The following is a 27,429-nucleotide window of genomic DNA, read 5'->3' on the forward strand; positions in this document are numbered from 1 at the left end:
TACCAAACGAGCTATACTGCCCCAATGTTACGAGAAACACTTAAAAGATTGATAGTCAATAAAAAAAAATAAGCTTCAAAACATTGCAACGTTTGCTGCAAAAACAAAATAAAGCAACAAACTCCAAAATCCCAGAAGTGGGGATCGAACCCGGAACCTAAAATATCAGTTTTGGTAAACAAATCCCTTCTTCAGTAGCCCAGGATTACCACTAATGCAGGAATGTAAAGTGACTAAAACAGCAGCCGTATGAACGTTTCAAAGGTGATGTGCTGAAAAAGCTGCTGGAGTGTCTCACCGCTGAGAAGAGGTCTGTTGAGCGTGAACTGCTGGGGCAGGTCCTCGATGTCTGCGATGCGCTGGTACATGGCCCGCGACAGGTGGTCGGCGTGGTAAAGACTTCCCAGGATGATGCTGGAGAAGTAGATGGGCTCGGTGAAGTAGCTCATCAGGGAGCCCTGGATGCCCACCACGTTCCACCTGCGCCAGGACAAAGCAGAGTTAAGAAGCATCTGCACGGTTTTCAGTGACCTCATTTCAAACAGCAAAGAAGAAAAATGACTGATGAGACCTCCCTTAATTTAACATAGCGTATTTCCTTGAATTGCCGCCGGGGCGCTAATTAATTTAAAACCTCTTCTCACTCCTGCGCTTACCAAAGGCATGCGGTAAAAGTAAGCATGCGCTAATTATTTTAAAACCTCTTCTCACTTTGGCACTTACCAAAGGCATGCAGTAAAAATTTCAGTGTGATGTAAGCTTGGACTTTAAATCCTACTGAATAGCTCTTAATCGGTATTGAAATCAGCCTCCTTTATTTTGAAAAGGATGAAAGGGGAAGTGTCACTCGTGACGTCACGAGTTTGACCAGGCGGTATTTCAAGGAAATACGGTATGTTGATTTGAATACCATCATTTCCAGGGGTCCCCAAACTATGGCCCACCAGCGTCTAAAATCCGGCCCGCGGGAAATCCCAAGTTAAAAAATATGAAATAATTATATTGCTTTATTTCTAATTGAATTTTTTTTTAAATCTGTCCTTTTTAATCCATTTTACTCTACTAGCCACTCAGGCAAATCATATTGTCGAAAAATGCATTTTCCCATCGATAACTTGACATCATCATAGGTACACTTCAACTGTGAGAGACAGAATGTGAAAAAAAATCCAGGAATTCACATTGTAGGAATTTTAAAGAATTTATTTGTAAATTATGGTGGAAAATAAGTATTTGGTCAACCATTCAAAGCTCTCACTGATGGAAGGAGGTTTTGGCTCAAAATCTCACAATACATGGCCCCATTCATTCTTTCCTTAACACGGATCAATCGTCCTGTCCCCTTTAGCAGAAAAAAAGCCCCAAAGCATGATGTTTCCACCCCCATGTTTCACAGTAGGTATGGTGTTCTTGGGATGCAACTCTTCTTCCTTCAAACATGACGAGTTGAGTTTATACCAAAATGGATACATGGATGATACAGCAGAGGATTGGGGAGAATGTCATGTGGTCAGATGAAACCAAAATAGAACTTTTTGAATTGAAGAAAATGTGTTTTTTTTTTGTTTTTTTTTTACTTGTGAATCATTTTTTTTACTTGCATACTTTTTTTAACTTGTGTATCATTTTTGAAATGAAGAGAACAATTTTTCTCACTTGCAAATTGTTTCTTAATTGATTTTTTTTTTTAACTTGCAAGTGGTTTTTTTTAACTTTCAAAAATATTTTTTTTAAATTGCGAATTATTTATTTATTGGAAGAAATTTTTTATTTACTTGCAGAAAACTTGTTAGTACACTTGCATTTTTTTTTAATTGAAGAACATTTTTTTTTAAATTGCGAATTGTTTTTTCCTTGCAGATTTTTTTTTACTTGCAAAAAATGTTTTTCCTTGCAGAATTTGCGAATCGTTTTTTAATCGAAGAAAAAATAGTTTTCACTTGCAAATCATTTCTTGATTGAAGAAAATATATATTTCCTAAATTTGTAAATATTTCTATTATTTCAAGAAAATTGTTTTTTTTACTTGTGAATTGTTTAGTTTCTTGCAGAACATTTTTTTTTAACTTGCAATAATTTTTTTCTTTGCAGAATTATTTTTTTTTAAACTTGCGAATCGTTTTTTTAAATTAAAAAAATAGTTTCACTTGCAAAACTTTTCTTAATTGAAGAAAATATGTATTTCTGAAATATGCAAATATTTTTATTATTTCAAGAAAATCCTTTTTTTTACTTGCAAATTGTTTTGTTTCTTGCAGAACAACATTTTTTTTTTTTTACTTGCGAATGATTTTGTTTCTTGCAGAACATTTTTTTTACTTGCATTGCAAAAAATATTTTGCCTTCCAGAATTTTTTTTTTAAACTTGTGAATTGTTTTTAATTGAAAAAAAAAAAAAAGTTTTCACTTGCAAATCGTTTCTTAATTGAAAAAAATATATATTTCCTAACTGCGATGAGGTGGCGACTTGTCCAGGGTGTACTCGGCCTTTCGCCCGATTGTAGCTGAGATAGGCACCAGCGCCCCCCGCAACCCCGAAGGGAATAAGCGGTAGAAAATGGATGGATACGAATATATTTATCATTTCAAGAAAATAGTTTTTTTTACTTGTGAATTGTTTTGTTTCTTGCAGAACATTTTTTTAACTTGCAAATAATGTTTTTACTTGCAAAATTTTTTTTAAACTTGCGAATCGTTTTTTAATTAAAGAAAGCAATAGTTTTCACTTGCAAATCGTTTCTTAATTGAAGAAAATATATATTTCCTAAATTTGCTAATATTTTTATTATTTGAAGAAAATACAATTTTTTACTTGCGAATTGTTATTTTTCTTGCAGAATATTTTCTTTATTTGCAAAAAATGATTTTCCTAGGAGAATTTTTTTTCTTTTAAACTTGCGAATCGTTTTTTAATTGAAGAAAACAAATTGTTTTCACGGGCAAATCGTCTCTTAATTGAAAAAAAAATATATTACCTAAATTTGAATTTTTTTTTATTATTTCAAAAAAATATTTTTTTTTACTTGTGAATTGTTTTGTTTCTTGCAGAACATTTTTTTTACTTGCAAAAAATGTTTTTCCTTGCAAATTTTTTTTTTAAACTTGCGAATCGTTTTTTAATTAAAGAAAAAAATAGTTTTCACTTGCAAATCGTTTCTTAATTGAAGAAAAGATACATTTCTTAAATTTGCTAATATTTTTATTATTTCAAGAAAATACTTTTTTTTTACCTGCGAATTGTTTTTTTTCTTGCAGAACATTTTCTTTACTTGCAAAAAATGTTTTTCCCACGAGAATTTTTTTTCTTTTAAACTTGCGAAACGTTTTTTAATTGAAGAAAAAAATAGTTTTCACGGGCAAATCGTTTCTTAATTGAAAAAAATATATATATTTCCTAAATTTGCGAATATTTTTATTATTTTAAAAAAATAGTTTTTTTTTTACTTGCAAATTGTTTTGTTTCTTGCATAACATTTTTTTACTTGCAAAAAATGTTTTTCCTTGCAGAATTTTTTATCTTAAACTTGCGAATCGTTTTTTTATTGAAGAAAAAATATTGTTTTCACGTGCAAATCGTTTCTTAATTGAAGAAAATATATATTTCCTAAATTTGCTAAGATTTTGATTATTTCAAGAAAATAGTTTTTTTTTTTTACCTGCGAATAGTTTTTTTTCTGGCAGAACATTTTCTTTACTTGCAAAAAATGTTTTTCCCAGGAGAATTTTTTTTCTTTTAAACTCGCAAATCGTTTTTTAATTGAAGAAAAAAAATGTTTTCACGGGCAAATCATTTCTTAATTGAAAAAAAACCTAACTTTGCGAATATCTTTATTTCAAAAAAATATTTTTTTTTACTTGCAAATTGTTTTGTGTCTTGCAGAACATTTTTTTACTTGCAAAAAATGTTTTTCCTTGCAGAATTTTTTATTTTAAACTTGCGAATCGTTTTTTAATTGAAGAAAAAAATTATTTTCACGTGCAAATCGTTTCTTAATTGAAGAAAAAATATATATATATTTAAATATATTTTTTATTTCTTTTTTTTTTTTTAATTGCGAATCTTTTTTTTTTTTACTTAAAGAAAACAGTTTTTTTTTTACTTTCAAATCGTTGGGCGTATGTAAAAACATTTTTGTGTGTTTGTGGAGTTTTGGCAGTAATTCCACTCCTTACTAATCCAAACTACAATTATTCCTGTTTGCAACAATCCTCCTGGTTTTTATTGCATTTTCCCGCCTTTCTCTGCGACGGGAGGTTGCTCCGGCATAAGCATGTTCCGGTCGGGCAGGAACTGTTGGCTGCTCAGGGCAGTACGAGCAGGTGCGTTGTCATGATGAAGTACCCACGTTTTATCCTGCCACAACTCTCGCCTCTAATGATGCAAACAGATCAGGATCTTTTTGCGGATTTGCTGCTTTGATCCGGAAACTCACATACCTCCTATACAAGTAACCGGGAACAAAAAGGGCTTATTACAGATAATAAATACGAAATTATTGTTAGGCAGATATATATGTTCCCTATTAGAGGTTAAATAAGTGGAGAGGAGATACAGATGGCAATACATGTAAGATAAATTAGTGTATAGCGCCACAAGGCAATGCAATAAACCAAAACCAATTCTACTGAGGGATGCAATTTCTTTTTTGCCAAACTTCTGTGTATTTTTGTGCTGTATCATTAGCCATCTCTCCCTAGTCATTTTCCCATTGACATGCTCTGTGAAGCATCACACTCCCACCGCACTCAGAGGGGAACGTGTGTGTGTGTGTGTGTGTGTGTGTGTGCAACAAAAAGTGTCCTGGAGAAAATAAATGGATTGTTGCAGTGTATAAAGAATGATGTCCTTTGTGTATTTCATCCTTTAAAAAAAAAAAAAAAAAAAAAAAAAAGGTTTCGTAGTTATTGATTGACGTCCCTTTAAAAAGCAGTAAACAAAAGGATTAAGAAGGGGGTTAATAGAACAACCGTTTATACTCGTTAGAACTGGATAGCTAATTGGCGTGGTGTTCAATAATTTGATAAGCAGCCGCCTTCCATTTATTCATCAAACCCCAAAAAGTGTCAGCACGCCGAGACTCATCGCTCACATCTTTACCTTGGGGCTGACTGCGGGTGTGTGAAATTACCAGCGTAGAGCGAGCACAATGTGGAATATGCAATCAGCAAACCCGAGGCTACATGAAGTGAAAATGCAATATTGTCTGTGTGCGCCACATGCATGCGAAAGATAGCCGATGTAAAAGTGACAGAGGGCAGACTTCCGTGGCTAAACCTGACCTGCAAAGCTGTAACGGCACACTTCTTTAGTTCCACCTTAAACAACACAGCTAAGAGACACAGGGAAGTCAGTCAGAAGGACAGATAAGAGGTTGGCAAACAGGCTCAGTACACTACGAAACAACATGTCCCGGAGTAAAAGCGACCAATCACGTGTTAGGTCCACTGCGGGAACTTTTAACAGAAATGTTCCCATTTACCCGGGTAAATAAAGTTCCAACACAAAATGCCCCTTATTACAAAAATTAGGGGTATTTTATTGGAACTAAGCAAAATTATCTGCCAATACAATGAGAAAAATCGGCTTGTCGATACTTTCCAAAACAAGTAAAATTAAAGCTGCAAGCAGCGATGGACGGGATCGATTTGGCTGCTGCCCCCGCGACCCAAACCCGGATAAGCGTTAGAAGATGGATGGATAGTAGCTACTATTAGCAAACAGACTTACCAAATCGGTGTAATATCTTAACATCGACACACTGGCAAAAAATAAATTTTTTAGGAAAATTTTGTTTTAAAGGGGTTTTTGCCAAATTGTTGTTGATTTTTGCTGAAAAAGTGAGTGTATGAAATGTAGGTGTAAGTCAGACCTACATAGAAGTTTTTGTTCCATGTCTCTACGACATTCCTTACAAGCAGTTTTGTCTGTGTTTTTTCCTAGGTGGCGCCAGAGCGCAATTTGGATTTTTGGGGTTTGATTTTTTGATAGATGGCAATTTTCGCCAGTCCTGATGTGTGTGTAAAATTTGGCGAGTTTTGAAGCATGTTAAGGCTGTCAAATTACAGCTTGCCGTTTCTGGATGTTGTTGATAAATGGCTTTCGCTTTGCATAGTAGAGCTTTAACTTGCACTTTGAAGCATTTTAAGGGGGTCAAATTACAGCTGAAAGAGGCAAAAATTGCATTTCTTGCGAACATATTGTTTTGAAGGGGTTTTTTTGCCAACTGTTGATTTTTGCCCGAGGATGTACGATTAGGAAATGTAGGTCTAGGTTAGACCTACATAGAGGTTGATTTTAGTTGGGGGCGGGCAGTGTATGAAATATAGGTCTCAGCGAGACCCATATTGATGTGTTTGTTTCAAGTGTGTATGACAGTCCTACAGTTTTGTCTGAGCAGAGCACTACACTCGGACCTTGAGGAGAGAATGAGCATGTTCAGTGGAAGGCTCAGACTCCCAAAATGTAACACGGAACGACATAGGAGGTCTTTCATACCGACAGCCATCAGACTGTATAATACATTTGTTCCTTGACTGCACTTAAATGTAGAATACATGTAGAATACATTTATATTATTCATATATTACATATTATAAATATAATATATGTTATGTATTATTTATCATTATTATTGTTTATTGTGAGCGAACTGTGGTGCTGACAGGAGGTCCTTCATACCGACAGCCATCAGACTGTATAATGCATATGTTCCTTGACTGCACTTAAATGTAGAATATATTTATATTATTCATATATTACATATTATATATATATAATATAAGTTAAGTATTATTTATCATTATTATTGTTTATTGTGAGCGAACTGTGGTGCTGAATTTCCTCAGGGAGCAATAAAGTACTTTCTATTCTATTCTATTCTATTCTATAATTATTTATATTATTTGTCAAGTAACAATGTTTTTTTTGCAGAGGTGTATACCTGCACAATTTCAAAAAAGCAAGAATCCTGATATTGGAGTGGTTACGATTGTGCTGTGGGCCGCTAAAAAAATATCTCCGAAAAAACAGCGTTTGAACCAAAAGTTATAATATTTCTTCTTTATTGTTTAAAAAAAAACATTTTTTTGGTTCTAATTGTAAAGCGGAAGCCCCCGAAATGTAACCTTGTTCAAATGGCACATTGCTCTAAAATGGGTCTAAAGCTTTTACTAGCATGTTTGTTCAGAAATTAAACATAAACAACAAAAATTACCAAGTTTTTCTGTAAAGAAAAAAGGAAGGAAATGTATTCGCCTTAACCTCGTGTATCGTAGATCATTTTCTTCAGTTCCCAAGTTCAAGCCTGAGGTGCAAAAAGCATTTTGTTCCAACCGCGGGTCTAGTGGACGGACAGTTCTGTAATTTGATCAAGAGGAAGTACTTTCAAAAGATGCAGGAAGTTTTAGGGCGTCTGATCTGCCATGTTTAAGTCGCAGGAGTCAGAGCCTGCAGAAACACGGTCTACAGTATTATTAGCCGGTGCAGACTTCACACCGCCTGCATGTGTGTCTTCCAAAGGGCGTAAATCGGTCTAGTAAAACCAGACTTACGATCAATCATTACGATGTCATTGTCTCGCCACATCGTAGCTCATTCAAATGTGCTTTCGGTGCGGGACAAAAGGAAAAGGACCCACCGTGAAAATAAAGCAGGCGATGAAACATGACACTACCTTCTTATGGTTTTAAAAAGGCTCATCATTAATGAAAACATTACAGGCAAACAATGCAAAGCTGTTTGCAATTAAAGAAGACCTATAATGATTTCACTATAATGTTTTTCCCGGACTACTTTTTTCCTAACCTTTGAAACCTGCGGCCTATAAAACGGTGCGGCTAATATATGGATGTTACTTCGCTAACCATCAAAATGCTTTGTAGTCAACAAATAGTTTTCAAAAACACAGACAGTCCCTGAAAAGGTTTGCTATTGTTGGTGTTATGGTGCCATCTTTTGGACAAGTTCATTCCCTGCAGGTGCTGCGGGTTGAACATCTGCAGTATAAAAAATCTGGGTATTATCTTCGACCCAACTCTCTCCTTTGAGTCACACATTAAAAGCGTTACTATAACGGCCTTCTTTCATCTCCGTAATATCGCTAAAATTTGCTCCATTTTGTCCACTAAAGACGCCGAGATCATTATCCATGCGTTTGTTACGTCTCGTCTCGATTGCTGTAACGTATTATTTTCGGGTCTCCCCATGTCTAGCATTAAAAGATTACAGTTGGTACAAAATGCGGCTGCTAGACTTTTGACAAGAACAAGAAAGTTTGATCACATTACGCCTGTACTGGCTCACCTGCACTGGCTTCCTGTGCACTTAAGATGTGACTTTAAGGTTTTACTACTTACGTATAAAATACTACACGGTCTAGCTCCAGCCTATCTTGCCGATTGTTTTGTACCATATGTCCCGGCAAGAAATCTGCGTTCAAAAGACTCCGGCTTATTAGTGATTCCTAGAGCCCAAAAAAAGTCTGCGGGCTATAGAGCGTTTTCCGTTCGGGCTCCAGTACTCTGGAATGCCCTCCCGGTAACAGTTCGAGATGCTACCTCAGTAGAAGCATTTAAGTCTCACCTTAAAACTCATCTGTATACTCTAGCCTTTAAATAGACCTCCTTTTTAGACCAGTTGATCTGCCGCTTCTTTTCTTTCTCCTATGTCCCCCCCTCCCTTGTGGAGGGGGTCCGGTCCGATGACCAGGGATGAAGTACTGCCCACATCTGAGGTCCTCTCCAAGGTTTCTCATAGTCAGCATTGTCACTGGGGTCCCACTGGATGTGAATTCTCCCTGCCCACTGGGTGTGAGTTTTCCTTGCCCTTTTGTGGGTTCTTCCGAGGATGTTGTAGTCGTAATGATTTGTGCAGTCCTTTGAGACATTTGTGATTTGGGGCTATATAAATAAACATTGATTGATTGATTGATTGATATTTCTCCGTTTAATGCCTTGAACCTGAAGTACAAGTGCCGTTTTGTCTACAAGCAACGAAAAACGTTTTCAAGTTTGAGTTTATTTCGAGCATGCACGCAATACAACATGACAGATCACAATTTCCAGTTTCTCTTTTCAACATGTTCGAAAAGGAGTAGGAAGAAGCAGAGCTTATTTAATCCTACTCCTTTTCCTTTACGTAACAGTTGCTTAAACTTTTGTTCACTTCCTGTTCTTAGTTTGTTCACAATATACTCCCTAAGCAATCACAATAAAAATAAATAAATAAATAATAATTGGCCAGCGGGCGACTCATCTGGTCCTTACCGGCTACCTGGTGCCCGCGGGCACCGCGTTGGTGACCCCTGCTGTACATCAAGCACTTAAAATCACAATCCAAAGAACACAGATGTTTTTATATTTCTTTATGCATTCCACATCGTAAAAGGGTGGCTAACAATGCAGCTAAAGGGCATACAGTAGAAATGTTTGATAATATCGGCCGATAAATGCTTTAAAATGTAATATCTGTTTTAAAAAGTCATATTTATGACTTTTTAAAACGCCGCTGTACGGAGTAGTACACCGACGTAGGGAGAAAAACAGAGCGCCAATAAATCTTAGAGGCACTGCCTTTGCGTGCCGACCCAATCACATAATATTTACAGCTTTTTACACACAAGTGAATGCCACGCATACTTGGTCAACAGCCATACAGGTCACACTGAGGGTGGCCGTATCAACCACTTTAACACTGTTACAAATATGCGCCACAATGTGAACCCACACCAAACAAGAATGACAAACACATTTCGGGAGAACATACGCACCGTAACACAACACAAACACAACAGAACAAATACCCAGAAACCCTTGCAGCACTAACTTTTCCGGGACACTAAACTATCTGATGCAACTTTGACTTTACTATGCTCCCTGTTTGTATTTCTTGTTTAGTAAATTATATTTCATATGATGAGATAAGTAAGATTATTTTGAAGAAAGAATGGATGGATGAAATAAATTCAGAATGTTTTATCACGGTTCTTCTTCTTTGTACTAAGTAAACACTTTAAGTTTGAAGAGTTTCTTGAAGTGGATCATACTGGTATATTGTTTGATTTCTTTGTTTAATCCATTCCATATCTTAATTCCACATACAGATAGACTGAAGGTCTTAAGTGTTGTACGTGCATGCAAATGTTTTAAATTACATTTTTCTCCAAGTTTAACAATATAACTAACACAATTCATACTTACTAAACCAGCAGGAAGTCCAAGGTCAAAACATTTATATATATATATATATATATATATATATAATATATATATACATATATAAATATATATATATCTTCTCTTTGGCAGCTTAGTCACAGATGACCGATTTTATGTTTATTTATATATATATATATATATATATATATATATATATATATATATATATATATATATATATATATATATATATATATATATATATATATATATATATATATGTGTGTGTGTGTTTCTTTATAGTACCCTTTCTGAATCATATGTTACACTTTAAACAGAGTGCTGGTATTCCTGACCTCCTTACAGTGTTACAAACTTATTTTTGCCCTCGACCGACTTCAGTCCGTCCACTTTGGACAAACACGAGAAAAGCCTGAACTACTACGACGAGCTGAAGAAGTAACAGTTGTGCTGTTCAAAGAACACGAACACGGTGGTTATTAACACAGCAGAACTCATCAGGCACTCAGCCTCCAATCATCTGGTGCACCGAGGCAAGTTGCTACCACTCCTGGGTGGAGAGGAAGGAGGCGGAGGGCAGCTGGTGAGAAGAGTTATGGAGAAGTTTTATTGTTTGGTTGGTAACAGGCGGCCTCCTTTCATCACAAGGCTGGCATACCGCTGCCTTGAACACGGACAGAGACTAAAGACCCTGAGATCGGTGGCAAATAAACTCCAAGGACAGGCCGTCCATCAACTCGGCCATCCCTGACACGCCTTGAAGAAGAGTCAAGTAAATAAAATATGAAAAAATTGCTGATAAATATGTATTTCTGTTGAAACCACTTAAAATTGGTTCATACTTTATGGATATCCTATAAGGCAGGTGTGTAAAATACATTGCAATTATGGCTGCTCTTTGATGGCCACATTAATTGATGTGACTGACTACAAAAAATTACGTTGCAGACCACAATGACTGATATGGTGGGCCATGTTAAATGGCGTGACAGACTACTATAAATGATGTTGAGGACCACCTTGAATGAAGTGATAGACCACATGAAATGACGTGGCTGACAATATTAAATAATATAGTGGACCACAATAAATAATATGCCGGGCCAAAATAAATGATGTGGAAGAACACGTTAAATGATGTGACGGACCACACTGAATGACGTGGAGTCCCATAATTAATGACACGGCGGGCCAATTTAAAGACATAATTGACCACAATAAATTACGCTACTGACCACATTAAAAGACGTGACGACCACATTAAAAGACATGTCAAACCACAATAAATGAGAGTGGCGGACCACATTAAATGACGTGACGGACCACTTTAAAACGTGGCAGACCACGTTAAATGACGTGGCGGACCACATTAAATAATGTGGCGGACCACGTTAAATGACGTGGCGGACCACTTTAAATAATGTGGCGGACCACTTTAAATGATGTTGCGGACCACTTTAAATGACGTGGCGGACCACTTTAAATGATGTGGCGGACCACGTTAAATGATCTGGCGGACCGCATTACATGATGTGGGGGACTGCATTAAATGATGTGGGGGACCATATTAAATGATGTGACGAACCACATGAAAAGGCATGAAAAACCACATTAAATGATGTGATGAACCACATTAATATACATGACAGACCATATTAAATGATGTGACGGACCACGTTAAAATGATGTGACGAACCACATGAAAAGACATGACAAACCACAATGAATGACGTTGTGGACCACATAAAATGACGTGACAGGCCACATAAATTGATGTGATGGACCACATTGAAAGACATTACAGACCACAGTAAATGATGTGACAGACCACAGTAAATGATGTGGCGGACCACATTAAATGACGTGGGGGACCATGTCAAATGATGTGATGAACCACATGAAAAGACATGACAAACCACGTTAAATGATGTGGCGGACCACATTAAATTACGTGGCGGACCACATTAAATGATGTGACAAACCACATGAAAAGACATGACAAACCACATTAAATGATGTGGCGGACCACATTAAATGATGTGACAAACCACATGAAAAGACATGACAAACCACATTAAATGATGTGACGGACCACATTAAAATGATGTGACGAACCACATGAAAAGACATGACAAACCACAATGAATGACGTTGTGGACCACATAAAATGACGTGACAGGCCACATTAATTGATGTGATGGACCACATTGAAAGACATTACAGACCACAGTAAATGATGTGACAGACCACAGTAAATGATGTAGCAGACCATGTTAAATGATGTTGCGGACCACATTAAATGACGTGGCGGACCACGTTAAATGACGTGGCGGACCACATTAAATGATGTGGCAGACCACATTAAATGATGTGGCGGACCACGTTAAATGACGTGGCGGACCACATTAAATGATGTGGCAGACCACATTAAATGATGTGGCGGACCACGTTAAATGACGTGGCGGACCACGTTAAATGATGTGGCGGACCACATTAAATGACGTGGCGGACCACGTTAAATGATTTGGCAGACCACGTTAAATGATGTGGCGGACCACATTGAATGATGTGATGAACCAAATTAATATACATGACAGACCATATTAAATGATGAGGCAGACCACGTTAAATGACGTGGCGGACCGCAATAAAAGACATGACAAACCAAATTAAATGATGTGGCGGACCACGTTAAATGACATTACGGACAAAGTTAAATGACGTTACGGACAGCATGATGTGGCAGACCACATTAAATGATGTGGCGGACCACGTTAAATGACGTGGCGGACCACATTAAATGATGTGGCGGACCACATTAAATGATGTGGCGGACCACGTTAAATGACGTGGCGGACCACGTTAAATGATGTAGCAGACCACGTTAAATGATTTGCCGGACCACGTTAAATGACGTGGCGGACCACATTAAATGATGTGGCAGACCAGATTAAATGATGTGGCGGACCACGTTAAATGACGTGGCGGACCACGTTAAATGATGTAGCAGACCACGTTAAATGATTTGCCGGACCACGTTAAATGATGTGGCAAACCACATTAAATCATATGATGGACACATTAAATGATGAGGCGGACCACATTAAATGAAGGGGCGGACCACATTAAATGAGGTGGAGGAGACATTAAATGTGACGGACCAGATCTGAGTTAGACACCTGTGCTGGAAGAGAAGTAAAGGTGCTTTCTTTCAGTATTAAACTTACCTTGCAATCTTGTCACTGCAGGACATAGTGAGTAACCTCTCTCCTTGAAGCACCCCGTCCCATGTTTGGATGGTATTGCTGGTCCTCACAGGTATGGTGCCCTCTCCAGACTCGATCTTGGTCCGGAGCTGACCCCTTGCTTTCCGATTGGGGTGTCTGTCTCCTTGGTCTGGGGGCAGACAGGAAGAGGAAAAACAAGTTTGCAACACTTTCCTCCAGCCCAAAAATAAGTCAGCTTAGTGACTATTATTTATCCATAAGCTGTCAAATTTGTACACACAGCCAGTCATTTACCAAAGGATTCTTTTTTATTTTTTCCTCTATAATGTTGGCAGTTTTAAACCTGTGGGTATGAGAAAGATGGCTTCCCCTTGACAGCTGAGAACTGCCCAATTAAAAGATATCAGAAAACACCAACAACACCGGCTGACTTGTGATATGACAAAGAGTACAAGGTGCAGTAAATGTGCAAAACTGTCAGCCAATTAGACAGCACTTGTTTGCAGTAAAAAGGATGACTTGCACTAATCATGTGTAAAGGGCTCTTTCAACCAGAACAACAGTTTGCGTGTTTTTTTAATGCTTGAGTGGGTTTTCTTTGCTATTCTGGTTTTCTTTCCGAGCTCAACAATACCAACGCCAGGTTACATGAAAACTCCGAATCGCATTTACTTTTTTATTTAAAGGCTGTATAAATACATTTTAATTGATTGATATTTATGTGATTGTGAATGGTTGTATCTGTGAGTAGACAGTGGTACCTCCACTTACGATTACCTGGTTTTACTATTAGCTAGGGCTGGCAAAGTTAACACGATAACAACGCCTTAATTCGAAGTTCCTTTAACTGCGCTTTTTTTTTGACACACTATTAAGGCACATGCGCCCTGACTCCTTTTTGACCCTTGGTCCATTCCGTAGCCTTGGAAAATGTAATGGCATTCAGTCTGTGAGCAACATAAACAGCGATTTTCTTGTTCCTACACAGAAGCGGCTTTGACCGACATCGAGAGATGTCAACAAGTTGGTGTAAAATAAATGCTAATGCTAATCACCGTTACTACAGAAAAATACCAGGGTTTCCTGCTGCGCTTTATGGTCAAGGCGGCCGCCTTAAAGGGGAACATTATCACAATTTCAAAGGGTTAAAAAAAATAAAAATCAGTTCCAGTGGCTTGTTGTATTTTTTGACGTTTTTTTCAAAATTTTACCGGTCCCGGAATATCCCTAAATAAAGCTTTAAAGTGCCTTATTTTCGCTATCTTCGAAACCACTATCCATTTCCCTGTGACGTCATACAGGGCTGCCAATACAAACAACATGGCGGTTACCACAGCAAGATATAGCGACATTGATAACATAGCACCGCTAAAGTTAAAAAAGGCTCCAAAAAAGCGCACCCCGTGGTTTACAGAAGACACTAGAGCTCAGAAATTATTATGTAGAAAGCTGGAACGCAAATGGCGCACGACTAAACTTGAGGTGCACCATCAAGCATGGAGTGATGGTTTAATAACTTATAAACGCATGCTTACCTTAGCTAAAGCTAAATATTACTCAAATCTCATCCACCGTAATAAAAACGATCCTAAATTTTTGTTTAGTACGGTAGCATCGCTAACCCAACAAGGGACTCCTTCCAGTAGCTCAACCCACTCAGCTGATGACTTTATGCAATTCTTTAGTAAGAAAATTGAAGTCATTAGAAAGGAGATTAAAGACAATGCGTCCCAGCTACAACGGGGTTCTATTAACACTGACACGATTGTATATACGGCGGATACTGCCCTCCAAAATACTTTCTCTCGTTTTGAGGAAATAACATTAGAGGAATTGTTACAACGTGTAAATGGAATAAAACAGACAACATGTTTACTTGACCCTCTTCCTGGGAAACTGATCAAGGAGCTCTTTGTATTATTAGGTCCATCAGTGCTAAATATTATAAACTTATCACTCTCCTCGGGCACTGTTCCCCTAGCATTCAAAAAAGCGGTTATTCATCCTCTTCTTAAAAGACCTAACCTCGATCCTGACCTCATGGTAAACTACCGACCGGTGTCTCACCTTCCCTTTATTTCAAAAATCCTTGAAAAAATTGTTGCGGAGCAGTTAAATGAACACTTAGCGTCTAACAATCTATGTGAAACCTTTCAATCCGGTTTCAGGGCAAATCACTCCACGGAGACAGCCCTCGCAAAAATGACTAATGATCTATTGCTAACGATGGATTCTGATGCGTCATCTATGTTGCTGCTCCTCGATCTTAGCGCTGCTTTCGATACCGTCGATCATAATATTTTATTAGAACGTATCAAAACACGAATTGGTATGTCAGACTTAGCCCTGTCTTGGTTTAACTCTTATCTTACTGATAGGATGCAGTGTGTCTCCCATAACAATGTGACCTCGGACTACGTTAAGGTAACGTGTGGAGTTCCCCAGGGTTCGGTCCTTGGCCCTGCACTCTTCAGCATCTACATGCTGCCGCTAGGTGACATCATACGCAAATACGGTATTAGCTTTCACTGTTATGCTGATGACACCCAACTCTACATGCCCCTAAAGCTGACCAACACGCCGGATTGTAGTCAGCTGGAGGAGTGTCTTAATGAAATTAAACAATGGATGTCCGCTAACTTTTTGCAACTCAACGCCAAAAAAACGGAAATGCTGATTATCGGTCCTGCTAGACACCGAACTCTATTTAATAATACAACTCTAACATTTGACAACCAAACAATTAAACAAGGCGACACGGTAAAGAATCTGGGTATTATCTTCGACCCAACTCTCTCCTTTGAGGCACACATTAAAAGCGTTACTAAAACGGCCTTCTTTCATCTCCGTAATATCGCTAAAATTCGCTCCATTCTGTCCACTAAAGACGCTGAGATCATTATCCATGCGTTTGTTACGTCTCGCCTCGACTACTGTAACGTATTATTTTCGGGTCTCCCCATGTCTAGCATTAAAAGATTACAGTTGGTACAAAATGCGGCTGCTAGACTTTTGACAAGAACAAGAAAGTTTGATCACATTACGCCTGTACTGGCTCACCTGCACTGGCTTCCTGTGCACTTAAGATGTGACTTTAAGGTTTTACTACTTACGTATAAAATACTACACGGTCTAGCTCCATCTTATCTTGCCGATTGTATTGTACCATATGTCCCGGCAAGAAATCTGCGTTCAAAGGACTCCGGCTTATTAGTGATTCCCAAAGCCCAAAAAAAGTCTGCGGGCTATAGAGCATTTTCCGTTCGGGCTCCAGTACTCTGGAATGCCCTCCCGGTAACAGTTCGCGATGCCACCTCAGTAGAAGCATTTAAGTCTCACCTTAAAACTCATTTGTATACTCTAGCCTTTAAATAGACTCCCTTTTTAGACCAGTTGATCTGCCGTTTCTTTTCTTTTTCTTCTATGTCCCACTCTCCCGTGTGGAGGGGGTCCGGTCCGATCCGGTGGCCATGTACTGCTCGCCTGTGTATCGGCTGGGGACATCTCTGCGCTGCTGGTCCGCCTACGCTTGGGATGGTTTCCTGCTGGCTCCGCTGTGAACGGGACTCTCGCTGCTGTGTCTTGGATCCTCTTTGGACTGGACTCTCGCGACTGTGTTGTATCCATTGTGGATTGAACTTTCACAGTATCATGTTAGACCCGCTCGACATCCATTGCTTTCCTCCTCTCTAAGGTTCTCATAGTCATCATTGTCACCGACGTCCCACTGGGTCATTATTGTCACCAATGTCCCACTGGGTGTGAGTTTTCCTACCGAGGATGTCGTGGTGGTTTGTGCAGCCCTTTGAGACACTAGTGATTTAGGGCTATATAAGTAAACATTGATTGATTGATTGATTGATAGCTCGGATTCAGACTCGGATTTCAGCGGCTTAAGCGATTCAGCAGATTACGCTTGTATTGAAACAGATGGTCGGAGTCTGGAGGCAGATAGCGAAAACGAAATTGAATCTATTGAGCGAGTAGCTATTGACGCTATTCGGCCATAGTGTGGGTGTACCTAATGAAGTGGCCGATAGCATGGCTGCCTTATTAGCATCGCCGGTAAAATGTGCGGACCAAACGATCAGGACTTTCGCATCTTGTGACACTGGAGCAACTTAAATCCGTCGATTGGTAAGAGTTTGTTTCAAATTAAATGTGGGTATCTAGTTTCAAATGTACATACAGCAAGCGTAAATAGCATGTTAGCATCGATTAGCGTAGCATGTTAGCATCAATTAGCTGGCAGTCATGCCGTGACCAAATATGTCTGATTAGCACATAAGTCAACAACATCAACAAAACTCACCTTTGTGATTTCGTTGACTTAATCGTTGCAAATGCATCTGCAGGTTATCCATACATCTCTGTGCCATGTCTGTCTTAGCATCGCCGGTCAAATGTGAAGACACTTTGGTACATTCAATGGGGGTCTGGCGGCAGATTTCTTGCCAGTGGTGCAACTTGAATCCCTCCCTGTTAGTGTTGTTACACCCTCCGACAACATACCGACGAGGCATGATGTCTCCAAGGTTCCAAAAAATAGTCGAAAAAACTGAAAATAACAGAGCTGAGACCCGGGGTGTGTAATGTGAAAATAAATATGGCGGGTGTGTTACCTCGGTGACGTCACATTCTGACGTCATCGCTAAAAAACCGATAAACAGAAAGGCATTTAATTTGCCAAAATTCACCCATTTAGAGTTCGGAAATCGGTTAAAAAAATACATGGTCTTTTTTGTGCAACATCAAGGTATATATTGACGCTTGCATAGGTTTGGTGATAATGTTCCCCTTTAACAAGAAAGAGCCACCGCCTAAACTAAAGTCTTGGAAAATAAATATATATATTTTTGTCCTGTAAATTAAGCATGATGAGTTGAGCATATGTCTCTATACTCTTTTTCAAACGCTTATTTACAGTAAGTCATTATTTTGACTTAGTCATTATTTTAACTTAGTAGTCATTATTTTGACTTAGTAAATATTGACTTCCTAAGTAAATATTGACTTACTAAGACAAGTAAGACAGTAAGTCAAAATAATGACTTAGTGTAAATAAGTGTTTGCAATAAGCATTTGAAAAAGAGTATAGAGACATATGCTCAACTCGTCATGCTTAATTTACAGGACAAAAAAATATATATTAGTTTTTTTTAAGACTTTAGTTTAGGCGGCGGCTTTTTGTTGTTAAGGTGGGTGCCTTAACAACAAAGCGCTGCGGGAAACCCTGGTATTTTTCTGAAATGTTTTTTTTTAGTTTTTCATGTCATTATTTTGTCTTAGTAAATCAATATTTACTAAGTCAAAATAATGACATTAAAACTAAAAAAAAAAAAAACAACCTAAAACAAAGTAAAGTAAAAATAAAACACAAAACAGTCCTAGGGTTAGGGTTACCCTACCTGAGATACTAAGTATGTCATTATTTTGTCTTAGTAAGTCAATATTTACTAAGTCAAAATAATGACATACTTAGTATCTCAGGTAGGGTAACCCTAACCCTAACCCTAGGACTTTTTTGTGTTTTGTTTTTATTTTAATTTGTTTTAGTTTTTTTTGTGTTTTAGTAAAAACAAAACACAAAATAGTCCTATATTGCCACTCAGCATACAGAGCGGAAAACACAACCAAAAGTTGTAGGCTTCTTCACGCGACGAAGCCGGCCTACTTCACCACAGTCTGTAGTCTATTGCCTCCCCAGGCTGTGGTGAGATGGAGAGGCGTTGGTGGCTGACACCCACCCAGCCCCTTCCCCGTCCGTCCGCCTATCCCAGGCGGGACACCCCCTGGAGAGACACCACCTTAACTAACACATTTTCTGAGGGAAACACTGAATACTGTACTTTTAGTAGTTTTGTAGTAAAACCCCGTTTCCATATGAGTTGGGAAATTGTGTTAGATGTAAATATAATACTCGAATCAGTGAAGCATGTTTAATGTAAACAGTGTGATTTATAACAATTACGGAGGTTTGTGTCATGTTTGTCCTCCTACAGAAACCATATTAAAACATATCTTTCCATTTTTCATACATTTAAAGAGCCACGGGTTGCAGACCCCCGTTCTAAACAAACTTAAACATATTATCAACACAATAAACACATCAAATGTATTTATATGAATAAAATATCTCTTTAAGATATTTTATGTTTCCTCCTCTTTGATGTGCCTATGAAAAATATTTTTGTCGTATTTCTTTTTACATTAAATTATGTCATTGCTTAATTTGAATTCCTCGTGCAATTGATAGAAAATGAGTGAATAAATCAATATGATTGCATTGTATGTAATAATATTCATGAAGCATTTATGGCTACATTGCCCAAGAAAGACCACAAAGCCCTCGGTTAAAAAAAAAGAGGGACAAAACGAAAACAAAACAACATATGTTATCAACATTTTCCCTTGGTCCAGCAGCAGCAGAAGGCATCTATTCATTGACTAATTGAGTGTGTCTGCTTTCCATTCAGGCTGCAGCATGCAATGGAAAACACGTTGACAAGTATGGGGGAGGTTAATCAGTCAGACAGTGAGGGTGGGCCGGGCAGGGGGTGGCGGGGGGGGGGGGGGGGGGAACAAAAAACTGATAGGGACAGAAAGTGAATAACAAAAAGCTTTAATTAATGGAGCCTTGTTTCAATATGTCCCGACGCGTGTTTGGACTTTGCGGCGGATTTCTAATCAAATTAAACCGCGCAGGGAGAGGAAATCTTGAGGATTTAATTCAACTAACTGTTGAAGAAAGTTGTCAGCCAAGCCGAAGCTGCATTGTCAATCTGTCAGCGTAACTAGGGGAGGGGGGGGACGTTTTACCTTCCACGCCGGCCTCATGCGGGGAGAAGATTCTGGCGTCTCCGCAGGGCGAGGTGCTGATGTAGAGATGGAACTGAATGTTGTCCTTTAGCTTGTAGCCTCCCTTGTCACAGTGTATGAATATGGATTTCTGATTCTCTTCTTTGCTGTTGCTACAGTAACGGACAAAGAGCTGTTATCAATGGAGTGAAAACTACTGTAGCAAATGCACCTGGCGAGCATACAGATACAGAATTAGACCAAACGAGCAAACAAACCACAAATACCATATTTTTCGAACTATAGGGCACACTTAAAGGCCTACAGAAATGAGATTTTCTTATTTAAACGGGGACAGCAGCTCCATTCTATGTGTCATACTTGATCATTTCGCGATTTTGCCATATTTTTGCTGAAAGGATTTAGTAGAGAACATCGACGATAAAGTTTGCAACTTTTGGTGCTGATAATAAAGCCTTGCCTGCACCGGAAGTAGCAGACAATGTGTGCAAAACATCACGGGTTGTAAAGCTCCTCACATCTGAACATTGTTTACAATCATGGCCACCAGCAGCGAGAGCGATTCGGAACGAGAAAGCGACGATTTCCCCATTAATTTGAGCGAGGATGAAAGATTCGTGGATGAGGAAAGTGAGAGTGAAGGACTAGACCAGGGGTAGGGAACCTATGGCTCGCGAGCCAGATGTGGCTCTTTTGGTAACTACATCCGGCTCTCAGGTAAATCTGAGCTGACATTGCTTGACACGATAAGTAATGAATAATTCCACTTGTAATCACAGTGTTAAAAATCATTTTCAAAATATAAAACATTCTCAAGCATTTTTAGTCCATCCATCCTTTCTTATACCGCACCTGTTCAAGAAGTTGCGTTAATGGTAAGAAGTTATTTATTATTGGTTAGGGTGGGGCATGCCCTCCTGGGGGTTCTTCAGACCACCAAACATTGACATGAGAGCCTGTTTTAGGGTTGCAATATTGTTTTTTTTTCCAATAAGTCTCTCAGTTGCTTCCCAGCAATTGTCTTTTTCTCTTTCGTCATAACTTGCGCTCTGGCTCCAGCTCCAACTCCGTCTCTTCTCCTGGCTGCTGCTTATAACACAGCCACAGGTGATTAGATAACAAGGCCCAGGTGGGCCGTCTACGCATCTGTCGCTGATTTCGAGGCCGGGCCTGGCAACAACCTGCTTCGCTGCAGGCCCGCAGGCCACGCCCCTCCACAGTTAACTTCAGAATAACAATGTTATTACAAAGAATAAGAGACCTATTATAAATGTTGGTCTTACTTAAAAATGCAGGCGTTTAGTTGTGTTCGGTGTTAAAAAAAAAATGTATATGGCTCTTACGAAAATACATTTTAAAATATTTGCCTTCTCGGCTCTCTCAGCCAAAAAGGTTCCCGACCCCTGGACTAGACAAAAAAAAGAAAATTTTATACAGTGGGAGCGATTCAGATGTTATTAAACAAATTTACTAGGATAATTCTGGAGTATCCCTTATCTGTTTATTGTGTTACTAGTGTTTTAGTGAGGTTATATGGTCGTACCTGTACAACCTGAAGGTCGGCCCCGCACCTTTCTTCAGCACCAGTCGACGGGTGGTGGCGATGCACATATCTTTCCTTCGCAAGGGACCCTCTTCGAAACACCATCTTTCGAAATGATCGCTGCATAATACACTGTACTTTGTGTGTGTGGTCCAATCCAACCGTGTTCGCTTGACCGCTCTGTTCCATAGTAAAGCTTCACCGTCATCTTTCGGGAATGTAAACAATGAAACACCGGCGCTGTTTTTGTTGCTACAGGCGGCCGCAATACACCGCTTCCCACCTACAGCTTTCTTCTTTGACGTCTCCATTATTCATTGAACACATTGCAAAAGATTCAGCAACAGTTACGATACTCCCGTATACTAAAGTATTGTCTGATCATTACCTTATAAAATTCGAGGTTCAGACGCATGTTCGTCAAACTAATAATAATAATAACTGCTATAGCAGCCGCAACATTAATACAGCCACAACGACAACTCTTGCTGACCTACTGCCCTCGGTAATGGCACCATTCCCAAAGTATGTGGGCTCTATTGATAACCTCACTAACAACTTTAACGACGCCCTGCGCGAAACCATTGATAACATAGCACCGCTAAAGTTAAAAAAGGCTCCAAAAAAGCGCACCCCGTGGTTTACAGAAGAAACTAAAGCTCAGAAATTATTATGTAGAAAGCTGGAACGCAAATGGCGCACGACTAAACTTGAGGTGCACCATCAAGCATGGAGTGATGGTTTAATAACTTATAAACGCATGCTTACCTTAGCTAAAGCTAAATATTACTCAAATCTCATCCACCGTAATAAAAACGATCCTAAATCTTTGTTTAGTACGGTAGCATCGCTAACCCAACAAGGGACTCCTTCCAGTAGCTCAACCCACTCAGCTGATGACTTTATGCAATTCTTTAGTAAGAAAATTGAAGTCATTAGAAAGGAGATTAAAGACAATGCGTCCCAGCTACAACGGGGTTCTATTAACACTGACACGATTGTATATACGGCGAATACTGCCCTCCAAAATACTTTCTCTCGTTTTGAGGAAATAACATTAGAGGAATTGTTACAACGTGTAAATGGAATAAAACAGACAACATGTTTACTTGACCCTCTTCCTGGGAAACTGATCAAGGAGCTCTTTGTATTATTAGGTCCATCAGTGCTAAATATTATAAACTTATCACTCTCCTCGGGCACTGTTCCCCTAGCATTCAAAAAAGCGGTTATTCATCCTCTTCTTAAAAGACCTAACCTCGATCCTGACCTCATGGTAAATTACCGACCGGTGTCTCACCTTCCCTTTATTTCAAAAATCCTTGAAAAAATTGTTGCGGAGCAGTTAAATGAACACTTAGCGTCTAACAAGCTATGTGAAACCTTTCAATCCGGTTTCAGGGCAAATCACTCCACGGAGACAGCCCTCGCAAAAATGACTAATGATCTATTGCTAACGATGGATTCTGATGCGTCATCTATGTTGCTGCTCCTCGATCTTAGCGCTGCTTTCGATACCGTCGATCATAATATTTTATTAGAACGTATCAAAACACGAATTGGTATGTCAGACTTAGCCCTGTCTTGGTTTAACTCTTATCTTACTGATAGGATGCAGTGTGTCTCCCATAACAATGTGACCTCGGACTACGTTAAGGTAACGTGTGGAGTTCCCCAGGGTTCGGTCCTTGGCCCTGCACTCTTCAGCATCTACATGCTGCCGCTAGGTGACATCATACGCAAATACGGTATTAGCTTTCACTGTTATGCTGATGACACCCAACTCTACATGCCCCTAACGCTGACCAACACGCCGGATTGTAGTCACCTGGAGGCGTGTCTTAATGAAATTAAACAATGGATGTCCGCTAACTTTTTGCAACTCAACGCCAAAAAAACGGAAATGCTGATTATCGGTCCTGCTAGACACCGAACTCTATTTAATAATACAACTCTAACATTTGACAACCAAACAATTAAACAAGGCGACACGGTAAAGAATCTGGGTATTATCTTCGACCCAACTCTCTCCTTTGAGGCACACATTAAAAGCGTTACTAAAACGGCCTTCTTTCATCTCCGTAATATCGCTAAAATTCGCTCCATTCTGTCCACTAAAGACGCTGAGATCATTATCCATGCGTTTGTTACGTCTCGCCTCGACTACTGTAACGTATTATTTTCGGGTCTCCCCATGTCTAGCATTAAAAGATTACAGTTGGTACAAAATGCGGCTGCTAGACTTTTGACAAGAACAAGAAAGTTTGATCACATTACGCCTGTACTGGCTCACCTGCACTGGCTTCCTGTGCACTTAAGATGTGACTTTAAGGTTTTACTACTTACGTATAAAATACTACACGGTCTAGCTCCATCTTATCTTGCCGATTGTATTGTACCATATGTCCCGGCAAGAAATCTGCGTTCAAAGGACTCCGGCTTATTAGTGATTCCCAAAGCCCAAAAAAAGTCTGCGGGCTATAGAGCATTTTCCGTTCGGGCTCCAGTACTCTGGAATGCCCTCCCGGTAACAGTTCGCGATGCCACCTCAGTAGAAGCATTTAAGTCTCACCTTAAAACTCATTTGTATACTCTAGCCTTTAAATAGACTCCCTTTTTAGACCAGTTGATCTGCCGTTTCTTTTCTTTTTCTTCTATGTCCCACTCTCCCGTGTGGAGGGGGTCCGGTCCGATCCGGTGGCCATGTACTGCTCGCCTGTGTATCGGCTGGGGACATCTCTGCGCTGCTGGTCCGCCTACGCTTGGGATGGTTTCCTGCTGGCTCCGCTGTGAACGGGACTCTCGCTGCTGTGTCTTGGATCCTCTTTGGACTGGACTCTCGCGACTGTGTTGGATCCATTGTGGATTGAACTTTCACAGTATCATGTTAGATCCGCTCGACATCCATTGCTTTCCTCCTCTCTAAGGTTCTCATAGTCATCATTGTCACCGACGTCCCACTGGGTCATTATTGTCACCAATGTCCCACTGGGTGTGAGTTTTCCTTGCCCTTATGTGGGCCTACCGAGGATGTCGTGGTGGTTTGTGCAGCCCTTTGAGACACTAGTGATTTAGGGCTATATAAGTAAACATTGATTGATTGATTGATGACAAACGTCCAAAATACTGTGGAATTATGCCATGAAAACAGACCACTTATAGCTGGGAACGATGCTGGAACAAAATGTCCTCTACCATGCGTGACGTCACGCGCACGCGTCATCATACCGGGACGTTTCAGCAGGATACCTCCGCGCGAAATTTAAAATTGCAATTTAGTCAACTTGGCATGTGTTGCAATATTAAGATATTAAGATTTCATCATTGATATATAAACTATTAGACTGCGTGATCGGTAGTAGTGGGTTTCAATAGGCCTTTAAAATCCTTTCATTTTTCTCACAAAATTGACACTGCACCTTATAATCCGGTGCGCCCAATGCACATACTAATTCTGGTTGTGCTTACCAGCCTTGAACCAAATCTATGTGGTCGTCGGCGATCACTCGAAAGGAGTATGATTGTTCTCCTGTTGGTGGGATTGCACTCAAGGGAACGCCTGTACGTGGACTCTTTTAAAGTGGGGAGACTGGTGCACAGACAGCCACCACACGGTCCTCGGCAAAGAGAAAGCCAGGGTCCAATGGCATGGAGAACCAAGACAATTGGGGGCCCATCTTTGCTGCAGCCTTCTTCCGCCTTTGTGACCGTTGTGGAGCTTCTTTGCAACCATCGAGGTCTTTTTCGAACGAGGGAGACGCGCAGGCTCCAACGTCACTTCTTCGCTGTGGGGAGCTGTATCCGGTGGCAAGGGAAACCCAGGTCGACCAGCACCTCCTCACAGCTGCAGGAGGCTGCCGGAGCTCCGGTCAGTCGGAGGACCGCCTATGTTGCGCCTACCAGCACTTGCTTTTCTCTCAGGGTGAGCTCCCCTAGCCTTTTGTCTTTCCAGACTAACCCACAAGGTACCTGGTGCAATGATAGGTGTAACCAGTAGATGGCAGTCAAGCAAAAGCGATACAGGTGGACTGCAAGTTGACGCCTGCTCAATAAATGACGCTTGTAACTACCTACTACTAAACTTTTGTTTAATTGAGAATTTAGAATATTACACACGGAACTAAAAAATCTGTTAGTACGACTTTAGTAAGCTACAATGTTGCACCACTTGATTGATTGTCAGCGCATTAAGGCTATTGTAGTCAGACGTACTGTGCTTTAAAATACGGGCATTATTATGGTGTGTAAGGACCCCAAAATGGCACCTATTCGGAGACATTATCTGATGTTTCAGTTGCGCCCAATTAGGCAAAACAAACTTTTTTTTACCTAATGGTACCTATTGTTGTGTATTTGGAATCTACATAAGTCCCGAAAATTTGCGCAGGTCCGCCATTGTAGTCTGCGCTTTAGTCAATAAGCCTCTTGTTTTTCTCTACCCTCTTGTTGCGGGGCATTCATCCTCTGATGTTGCCATTTTTATTACAAAGTAGCGTACAGTTGTAACTTATATCTGTCAGTAGACTTGCTATGGAAGCATACATTTTTAATTTTCCTGAGGGAACTCTCCTGAAGGAATCAATAAAGTACTATCTAAAAACTAGGGCTGTGAATCTTTGGACACCACACAATTCGATAAGATTCTTGGAGGTAAGGATTCCATTCAGAATAGATTCTCCATTCAAAATCAATACTTTTATAATAACACTGGGGGCCAATTCAGTGATTAACTACATTCCTCCAAACAATAAACAGACAGCTCTCATAAATGTTCATATTTCTGTAAATTACGGACTATGAACTGGTACTTTTTTCCTACACTTTGCTCCCAGCAGCTTATAAAAACGGAGCAGCTAAATTATGGATTTTTTCTTTACTGGTGACTATTATAATCATAATAACAAAAAAATAAAACAACAACAAAAAAACAAGCAATTACACTGTGCATTGCTGCAGTGTCCTTCCTTTTACTTTTTTCCAACCGAGGTATCGTTCAGTCTCCTAGCCGTCCATAGTGTTTCTTCTCGTATGGATTCTTCATTCATCACTCCAAGCACGGCTTGTAGGTTTTATAATATAACTAAAACTATTCATAATCACTAAACCGTCCCATGTGTGATGTCTGTAGGAGTGTTTGTACGAATAATTGTATGTGCTATCGTTGATGCTAGCGTCGTTAGCATTAGCCGATATGCTAACATGTTTATGAGTGTATTTGTTAGTATTATAAACTTACAAAAGTATCCGTCTTGTATTGTTTCAGTTTCACAAATCCCTCAATAAATTCACCGATATGTGACCGTGGAGTTATTGAGTCTGTTCAGCTGATTAAAGAGCTGGCTTTACAGAATATTTCCGTGTAAATAACTAATTTCACAACATATATGTCAGGTTAAACACTAATGACACATATTAAACAAGACAAAAAGCAAGGAATTAGACACAGACAAAATTAAATTTGTCTCAATTGAGGAGAGCGCGTCGGGGCTGTACTCTTGCACAGTCTCCATTACGCTCTGGCGAAAGATTGTACGGCCTCCTCTTTTATTTGGACTTTCCCTGATTACATGGCAACAGTTGTTTCTAAGGTACGGGGGTCGTTATCGCCTTTGATTAAAACAGTTCAAAGAAGCAGTGCCTGGAGGGGAGTCGGGTCCTGCTTTC

General features: G+C 39.4%; 1 protein-coding gene across 2 annotated transcripts in view; it reads right to left on the bottom strand.

Moving 5' to 3' along the window:
- The window catches only part of adarb1b (adenosine deaminase RNA specific B1b), a 346,819-nt gene that overhangs the window by 24,256 nt on the left and 295,134 nt on the right, over positions 1-27,429 (bottom strand). For both annotated transcript variants that reach the window (XM_061918461.1, XM_061918460.1), the window contains 3 exons: positions 20,223-20,374; positions 13,404-13,572; positions 299-480 (listed from right to left, as the gene is read on the bottom strand). In XM_061918461.1, coding sequence (XP_061774445.1) covers positions 299-480; positions 13,404-13,572; positions 20,223-20,374 — 503 coding nt within the window. The remainder of the gene's footprint in view (positions 1-298; positions 481-13,403; positions 13,573-20,222; positions 20,375-27,429) is intronic.

This window comes from Nerophis ophidion, linkage group LG13 (genome assembly GCF_033978795.1).
Source record: "Nerophis ophidion isolate RoL-2023_Sa linkage group LG13, RoL_Noph_v1.0, whole genome shotgun sequence".
Lineage (NCBI taxonomy): Eukaryota > Metazoa > Chordata > Actinopteri > Syngnathiformes > Syngnathidae > Nerophis > Nerophis ophidion.